Genomic DNA, 9,307 nt, shown 5'->3' on the forward strand with positions numbered 1-9,307 from the left:
TGCAGTGGGTAGACACAGTTCATAAGGGAACCAATAAGAACTATGCTCTCAGCTATCTGCAAACATACAAATCAAAGATATTCATTTGATACAAAAACTGAACAAACTGTTTGCCCCCCCCTCCCCCAGAGACAAGAAGTGATGATAGATTTATTTATTATATGAGATATTTGTCACAGTGAAGCATCATATCATGGTTACCCATACACACAATGAAATACCCAGCACATTGAGCTCAAACTTTAAACATGACTGAGTTCCCTTTTCATCAGATGTTTATGTTTCTGATATATTTCAAACCTCAAACCAACATTTCACTTTCCTTGAATCAGTTACACAAATCAAAGCCCTCCTCAATCAAGTCATATACTTATGTATTTGCATAGAAAGACTGGGAATAGTGGCTGCAGTGAAAATTACTGTTACAACTTTTCATTTTTTAACCCTGGTGTTTCAGGAACAACTGATCTGTCTTGCACCCTACAAACCTTATTGTAGATACTGGGACAATACAACAACACACTTGTTGTGAATTTAAACTGCACATTCACCTTTGAAATATATACTTGTAGGCAAGTTATGACACAGTTTTGAGAGATGGAGTAACACGAACGTGTACATTCCTGGAATGCAGAGCGTTGCACATCCATAGCGCCTCTATCCTGTTTATTATGTATACAGTACATTGTCTAAAGATGTTTATTGGTTGCGTTCACTTTTATAGTCTTGTGTTTCCATTTCAAATGATCAGAGTTCTGTATCTAAAAATGGGCTCAGCTTATCAATCGTCATGGCAGTGGTCGGAAAATGTAAATGGTTGCACTATGTTATCTTTTTTTTTTAAATTTATTACATACAGTGTTTCTAATGTTGCCTCTTCTTGTTTACATGATGTCTTGCTGGTGCTGTGTGGACTCGCTGACCACCTGAGAAGGACAAAAAGAGATATTGTTTAATAGCAACACAAAAAACAAGTAAAAAACCTGTCTTTTCCTATGTTGGAGTGTTGCACGTGATAGTATCTCTATCAACGGTGAACGGGATTGTATCGATGCTGTTGATGTTCATCTGTTACGTGCGTGTATTTTGTGGAGTGAATTGCTGTGTGGGGGCAACAGTGACCACTGACAGGGAAGCAGCGTATTCATGGGAGCTAGTGTGGAGTGTTTCTGCCAATGTTAGAGTGCCTATAAGGGGTCAAACTACCAGATTTCAGGCTTTCAGTTAGAGGTCAGGAATATTGCTACTGCTAAGCTTTCAACTCCGAAATGATGGGTGTTTTTTCATGCTCTTTTAGTTTTAGTTTTTGTAGTTTGCTGAAACCCGTAGTGAACAGGTGCCGAAAGGTACAGTAGGTGGGTCAATGGAACCGGACTTACACACTGGCCACTAGCGCCCTGGCTCATAGAATACTTCATCTATAGGTGAAAATATATACAGCAACAAATCAAAACAAGCCAGCTGGATAATTATCAATGACATTGCTTCGTAGCTGTAACTACTGTGGTGCAGCAGTATGTTTTATAGGAGTCTGGAATGTCTGTGCATGGACTATATCTTAAAGCACATGTTGAAAAAGATACTATGTCGTAATATGTTGCAATCATCCGTGTTTGTGCGCGTGCATGCGTCTGTGTGTGCTCAAACCTCTCCATCGCGGGTCTCGATGGTCTTGATGAGAACAGTTTTCTTGGAGTGAACCTCTGATGAGCGCTGATGCTGAGACTCAGGACTGGTCTCTGTGAGAACACAAATCACTCAGCTCTCACTCTCTATCAAAGACTCGTACATTAAGTTCAGCTCCACAAAGCCCATCTAGATCCAAGACACTCGTGTTGCTCTTGGAAAGTAAACCAGCATTGAACAACATGATGACGTGCCTTGCCCTTTAAGGGGGCAGTCTTCAAACAGTATATGGAACAATTCTATTCGATTCAATTGTATTTGTGTAGCGCCAAATCACAACACACATCGCCTCAAGGCACTTACATAGTAAGGTCCAGACCTCACAATATTACAACCCAGCTGTTCCCACAATGTCCAAGCACAAGTACATCTACCTCTTAAGAGTGTAATATTCAAACTCATATATAAAGTCAGCTGTCCTAAAGAATCATGGCTGTGCATATTACATAATCTCTAATTATTGCTAGCACCTAACTGTGGCAGCCGGAGGAACCGGCGGAGAGAGATTACACGTTTCCACTGGAAAAACATCAGACAAAGAGGCCGAGTTGTGAGTCTAGTGATGTGTGGCTTTTGGACGATTGCCTCTGTGACAAATTTTTTTTTGAGATGTCATATATCACCACACAGTGGTCACCATGTGATGCTGCAGACATGCAACGTGTAACACGCTCCAAATAGCGCCTGCCATATACAGTCACGAGCTATAATTAGTCCTTTTTTATCCCCTCACTGACTCATCTGGAATGTAAAACTTTACATTCCAGGTTATTTGTGTGTGAAGGGGACAATGTGTGGTGTTTTTCCTACCTCTGAATCCAATGGAGGAATAAGCACTCTGGACAGGCGCAGTGGTAGTGATCCTGTAAAAAGGATGAACATATGATGCAACTTTAGATAAATATATACTCACACCTAATTACATGACTGGTGAAAGTAAGATTATAATCGCCTTGGCACAGACGTCTTGAGACTAATGCAGTCCGACTTCACATTTCGGAGTCACATTGGAATTTGAAAACAAACACACACCTGCTCTCCTCTCCCTCCAGCAGCTTGCGGTAGGTGGCAATTTCAATATCAAGGGCCATCTTCACATTGAGGAGGTCCTGGTACTCCCTCATGTGGCGGGCCATATCATCCTTTAAATCGGTACATGGGAAGATTTAACAATTCTCACCAAACAAAAATGCAACTATAAACAAAGCAATAAACATTTTTTTAATATGTAACAGTGGTAAACAGTGTAACAGTGGTCACTCACACAGACAATGTGCCCATTAGCGGTTTTGGCTTCACTCAACATTGCTCTCAATTAATTTTAATAATCACTAATGCAGTGGCTAAATCTATGAGCTCTAGTCGATGCTTATCTCCAGAGTGAGCAATATCCTGAATTGATTATCTTTTCTGGGACAAAGGAGTTAGTGAAAAATCTCTATGCTAATTACCTTCATCTTGGCAATGTCCTCCTCCAGCCGTGTGATAGAATCCTGGTAACCAGAAGCCTCGCGGCCCATGCGGTCCTCCATATCTCTCATCTGGCGCAGCAGAGACTCGTTCTACGGGGGGAAGAGAGACGTGAGGTGAGAAGTGCGGAAAGGCTGACCTAAACTAGGCTGGAAAGAAGGCGAAAGGGAGGTATTGGAGGTGTTGACAGAAAGCACACTTATTACACATAGATGATACTCACGGTGCCTTTCAGTGAGTCGATCTCGCAGGTGTAGGACTGGATCTGGTGTCGGTACTCCATGCTCTCCTGTTTGACCTGGCGCAGTGCATCGTTGTTCTTATTCACGGTCTGGCTCAGATCAGACACCTGAGGAGAGAGGAGGTGAGGTTTCAGCAGTGCAATTGCTGATGGAGAATATCGGAGTGCGGCCTGTACCTCTGCTTCCATCATACCTTAGATTTGTACCAGTCTTCAGCCTCTGCGATGTTCTTGGCAGCGATGGCCTCGTACTGCACGCGGATGTCCCTCAGAGCAGAAGTCAGGTCGGGCTTGGACATGTCCATCTGGACCTGGACCTGAGTGTCCTGCATCTGGCTCTGCAGCTCACGGATTTCCTGAAAGGTGACGAGAAAATAAAGGAAAAAATTTAGCTTAAAAAAGGAATACTTATCATATTTTGATATTAAAGAAGAAAAGAACGAATTGTGTGTGTGGGTTTTAAGATAAAGAAACAGAGAGCAAGATTTTCTTCTAAAGGTGACGTGTGTAGGATTTAGTGGCAACTAGTGGTGAAAGTGCAGATTGCAACCAATTATATATAATATAATACCCCTCTCCTGTAGGAACCAGTATTTGGTTTGTCCGTTCTGACCTACTGTGGAACACAGCAACATGTGCAACATGTGTGAATAGGACCAGCTCCAATAGGGATATACTGGTCCCATTCTAAGATAGCGATAACACAGTGATTCATAATTTCAGGATATTGTACACACACTGGACCTCTCACAATCAAACAAATAAATGACATTCGCATGTAAATGTAGAAAAACTAGTGTGCGTACTGATGCAACATTATTGAAATAGCAGTAGTGTTCCAAAATATCACAGGGCTGATCTGTAAAAATACAAGTTTGAAATTGGTAAGCCTCACTCCCACTCAGCTGTCTTCTGGTCTGACCAAAAGATATGAATAGCTTTGCATCTGTTCACATGCACACGGAGACACAACAGCTGACATGCTCTCTTCAACCTATCAGCATTTCTGAGAGGTCATAGTTGAGGCGGGGAAGACAAAATGACAGGGGGGGACCTCGAGTGTGCCGACATGTGTCTTGAGTGTGTGGCTGGATATGTCCTTTGATGTCTGCAAGTGAATGTGCACAAATGCAGCTGTTGCACATTTTGCTTTTTGCTCCGCATAAGCACTAAATCTATGAGCGTTTTATGAAAACATAGTTGAGAGAGAAAGAGAGTGAGATGGTGTAAATGTGTTTTATAAATACGTTTTACCATCGACGGGGTGTTAAGGTGTGAAATATTTGGTCCCCCGACGAGCTGCGTGCCTACAGAGGCTCGCATCTGATATTACAGTTTACCTACACACAGAGCTGTTACATGATGCGGTAGACACCGCCCTACACACACTGCACATCGATATATCACTGTGGGTGTGCCTTGTTGGAGACAGACAGATACAAAAATGATATGGTCAGATCAACAAACCTCTTCATGGATCTTCTTGAGGAAGCCAATCTCCTCCTGCAGACTCTCAATGCGTCTCTCCAGGTCCAGCCTGGCCAGAGTGGCATTGTCAACGTCCTGGACACAAACGCAGAAGCACAAAAATGATTTTGCCAACCAACAGAGAAGGTTGGAAGGGGCAGCGAGAACAGGGATTTGGGAGGCAATCGAGGGGATGAAAAGTGGTTGACGAGGAATAAAAGGGAACGTTGTGCAAGGCAACCAAGTGGAATGAGAATGAGGGAAAATTTCACTTTTTATACTTTGAAGAGGAAACAGCGAGATAGGCAAATGCAAAATTATGGAAATAAAAGACGTACGGCTCTGAAAGCAGACAGGTTGTTCTCAGCCTCTTCCTTCTGATGAATCTCCTCCTGCAGTCTGCAGAGAGTAGCAGACAAATTGGAAAAGAGCAAAAGAAACGGAAAAGAAGTTGAAAGGGAATTGAATACAAACTCAACAACTGTGTTTGAGAGCATGGCGTCTTGTCCAGGGACCAATTTACTACACAGATAAAGTGGTTTACCACCTCTCATTTCTGCAGCCTCCTGCTCTCTGCTCTTTTTGGCTGCCGGTAAATTCATAAGACCAGAACTGACTTGACAATGACACTCGCAATCTAACCTTTATTTATTTTTTTAATATGTACCCATACACACAAAACTCACAACACTTGTGTCCTAAAGCTACGGTAAAGCAAAGTACCTTGCAAAGGGGAAAAACGAAATTGGTCAGATAACAGTTTTTATCATATGTAATTTGCATGTCATCCATGGGTGGGTGGGTGTGTGTGTGTGTGTGTGTGTGTGTGTGTGCATCTGTGCATGCCTGCATGCTCTCATTCAAACTGTTGGCAGGCTATCTCAGTAGCAGGTCCTTTGCCAACCTCTACTCAATGCTGCAGGCAACAACTTTAAAAGGGCTGATAAAGAGAAAGTGAGTGTTTGTGCATGTGTTGTGTCCAGGGTGCGTCTGTGTGTGTGTGTGTGTGTGTGTGTGTGAGTGTGTGCCCATTGCAGGTGTGCTTACATATACACTTAAATATAAGTGATGTTACTTGCTGTTGCACTGACAGGAATTCTAAATTCATAGAGCTGCTGACCTTGTAGCTACAAATAGGCAATTCAGAGATACACCCACACCACATCTCTCTCTCTCTCTCTCTCTCTCTCTCTCTCTCTCTCTCTCTCTCTCTCTATTTGTTCTGTGCTCTTCTCTCTTGGTAAACTAAACACACACATGTAACAGGCTGCCTGGCTCTGTCTATTTGTCTTTCTGTCAGACAGCCGTGCTGCCGTCTGTCTGCCTGAAACCTTCCATTTGTCTCAAATGTATTCCTATGAGTCTCACGCTTCCTCTCTTCTTCATTGTTTCCTGCTGTGTCTCTTGTGAATAAATTATGAAACACTTTTGTAAAAAGTTGGTGGACCGCAACACTCATTAAAGGGAGCCTATATCCTAAAATCTCTCCTGTGTTGCCTTTTATTTTTTCCATTCCTCCAAAAGAGAAGCAACACCTTGGGAAATCCCTGATTGGCCATGGAAGCCACAAGTTTAACTCCTCCATTGCATTAATTAGGAAAACAAGAGTTGTATCTGCCAAGGCTTTGGAAAACTATTCAAATGACAAAATCTGGCAAGGGGACATCCCTCTATGGTTAAACTGCTCACTAAACAAAACAAATTGCTTCTCTTTATAGGCTGAAAGAGTAAAAAGGATGAGAACCTCTGATGGAGGCAGTTGTTTCAGTTTGAGGAACCATGTGCCAGAGACTTAATTCTAAATTAAACAGCTATCATCTTCCTACAAGATTAAACATCAGCCTCTAGCTTACTCCTGCCAAAATGCATTAATTTTCTGGGAACTCTTATTTATAAGGCTGTTAGAGATATCAGTGTCACTAAAACTTATAAAAATCCAGTGGCATTACAAACAATTTGATACATTTTACTACCATTAATCCATTCATCCACACATTGGTACAGTTCCTTGGATCCCAGTTTACCTCAGTTTGAGTTTCTGCAGGTCATCAGCCAGGTTGTCTCTGTCCACCTCCACCCGGGCGCGCTGGTTGGAGAGGGCCTCTATCTGCCTCCTCAGCTCCCTCATTTCCTCCTCATACATGTCAGCCACGCGCCCGGGCCCCTCGCGACCCTTCAGCTGCTCAATCTCCACCGTCAGCGCTGCGTTCTGCTGCTCCAGGAAACGCACCTTCTCGATGTAGCTGGCAAAGCGGTCGTTGAGGTGCTGGAGCTCGGCCTTCTCGTTGGTCCTTGTGTTGAGGAAGTCCTGGTTCATGGCATCAGCCAGGTTGAAGTCGAGTTTCTCGCCGGCATAGGTGCGCATGGCTGTAGAGGAGCCGAACCCAGCTCCTCCGGCCCCAGAGGACACCCTGTAGCTGGAATAAGAGGGACTGCTCTTGACCTCATAGACTCTGGAAGCCTTGTGGCTTGAAGAGGAGCTGCGGCCTCCTCCGCCAGAGGAGAAGAGGGAAGACATTGGGGTTGAGCCGACACCGGAGCCGAAGGTGCGGCGGTACGAGGAGGCACTCTGTGCTGAGGAGGAGTAGGACTTGCTCATGGCTGGTTGACTGTTGTTGGTTGGCTTGTGGTGCTGATGGAGCCGCTTGAGGTGCTGAGACCCAACTGTCCCACTGGGCAACTGGGGGGGAAACTTAAGTGAAGAAATGCTGGGTGCAGAGCGGAGCTATTTGTAGATTTACCACACCCACGCAAACCCCAACCCCTCCTCTCCGTCCTCCCTCCTTCTCCATTCACCCACGTCTGTATCCTATACCTCCTACTCCACGCCCCTCCACTCCACCCCATTTTAATTTCCATTGATCACTTCGTCACCATTTCAAACCAAAGCCCAAACCTGAGGAAAGTTCACATTGGACCCACTTTGAAATATGTAAAAATGTCAGCAATGAAAGTTGTTGTTTTTCATTTCTACCACAGGTTACTTTTATCTATTAATCTTAAAAAATGTAAATGAGCATGAACGGGTAACTGTTGAAGACAGAATGTTGAGGCAGCTTAAGTCGAAGTACATCTTAAGTCTTATTGTTGGTCATTCTTAGCATAAGAAGTTATCTATTCTTATTGTCTTGGCAAAGTAAAGGTCAATTCTTTTGGATCAACGATGTCTAGTATAAAAGATGTCCTTTTTTCTTAGAGGGCATTTTTTTGTAATCAGTTTATTGCAGTCTCTTGATATGTCATCCATTATCCTCCAAGCCTTTCCTCTATATCTCCTCCCCCTCTTCAGCCACTCATTTCTTCTCCAGCCCCACTTATCCTCTCATTCCTCTCCCCCCCTTTTCATTCCTGTTGCCAGCCCTCGATTCAGCTGTCGAAGAGGTCTGGTTTCAACTGCTGGAAAGGACCGTGTGTGTCTGTGTGTGTGTGTGTGTGTGTGTGTGTGTGTGTGTATGTGTGTGTGTGTGTGTGTGTGTGTGTGTGTGTGTGTGTGTGTGCGTGTGCGTGTGCGTGTGCGTGTGTGTGTGTGTGTGTGTGTGCCTGGGTGACGGCATGATTGATTGAGTGAGAGTAAGTCAGTCAGTCATTCTTTCAGTCTCTGCATTTGTGTGCAAGAACTCCAATGTGGCTAAAGCAGGCTAATCATTGATATCTTCATGTATCCATATGGCATGTTCACTGTGATTTCCCTGTGGTCCAGCTTGATTTCAGTTTTATGGAGCCAGAGAAAACTGAAACCATGCATTTTTCTGTTGAGATTCTCATTCTCAGTTTTATTGTCCATTTCAAAACCTCAAAATGATAATTCGATGATTTCCAAGCATGTGAAACGGATGTTTAGCACTGTCCTACTTCTGTACATCAGAATGTATTACAAATTGTTTGAGTTACTGCTCCGCCAGTAGCTAGAGTTACAACAGAGTTATGAATTTGCCCTTGGTTACATAAGCAGCAGTATGGTTGGACTGACAGAGCCGCTGCCAGGGAGGTCACACACTCCATCTTGCTATAAGGGCTCTCCACTGCAGTTACTCACACCATGAGTGAGTGTTCAATCACAGCATCATCCATGCACTATCTGGTTAATTGTATCATTGGAACATTGTGTATATCAACTTAGCGGCCTGTGTGTATTGTCGTCATCTCTGTGCAAAATTTTTCCTCACACACAGAGCAGCACTATCTTTTTCGTTTGTAATATTTTGTCGGTTCTTAGTTTCTTATTTTTGTTAAATGTTTGATTGAGTCACGAGTTAGTTGCGTATACTTCATCTGTCTGCTAATTACTGGCGCTTTCAGGGGGGGAAATGGCCGCCAGCTGCTTGAAACAGCTGAACAGAAAGGACAAAACCTTCTACTTAGGAAATGAGTGGGCCATGTCCTCAAAACGATTAGCTAAAATGGCAAAAAGCTCCATATAGTTGAGTGGGTAGATAATTCTTT

The 9,307-nt window shown here is 43.5% G+C and overlaps 1 protein-coding gene across 1 annotated transcript; it reads right to left on the reverse strand.

Annotated features, from left to right (window-relative positions):
* Positions 1-139: 139 nt before the first annotated feature.
* Positions 140-7,570, reverse strand: desma (desmin a). Its single transcript, XM_035604576.2, has 10 exons — positions 6,889-7,570; positions 5,203-5,263; positions 4,865-4,960; positions 3,592-3,753; positions 3,380-3,505; positions 3,138-3,248; positions 2,719-2,828; positions 2,497-2,549; positions 1,648-1,739; positions 140-926 (listed from the first exon to the last, which is right to left on the reverse strand). The coding sequence occupies exons 1-10, from the start codon at positions 7,461-7,463 to the stop codon at positions 885-887; spliced, it is 1,428 nt and encodes a 475-aa protein (XP_035460469.1). The 5' UTR covers positions 7,464-7,570; the 3' UTR covers positions 140-884.
* Positions 7,571-9,307: the final 1,737 nt, after the last annotated feature.

This window comes from Scophthalmus maximus, chromosome 14 (assembly GCF_022379125.1).
Source record: "Scophthalmus maximus strain ysfricsl-2021 chromosome 14, ASM2237912v1, whole genome shotgun sequence".
NCBI lineage: Eukaryota > Metazoa > Chordata > Actinopteri > Pleuronectiformes > Scophthalmidae > Scophthalmus > Scophthalmus maximus.

What these genes read in the sequence shown, in the direction of transcription:
- desma (XM_035604576.2), bottom strand. Translation starts at nt 7,463, where the DNA reads ATGAGCAAGTCCTACTCCTCCTCAGCACAGAGTGCCTCCTCGTACCGC. An exon ending in CTGGAGGGAGAGGAGAGCAG is followed by an intron (nt 2,550 to 2,718) that starts GTGTGTGTTTGT and finishes TCCTTTTTACAG; the next exon opens with GATCACTACCACTGCGCCTG. An exon ending in TCGAGACCCGCGATGGAGAG is followed by an intron (nt 927 to 1,647) that starts GTTTGAGCACAC and finishes TGTCCTTCTCAG; the next exon opens with GTGGTCAGCGAGTCCACACA.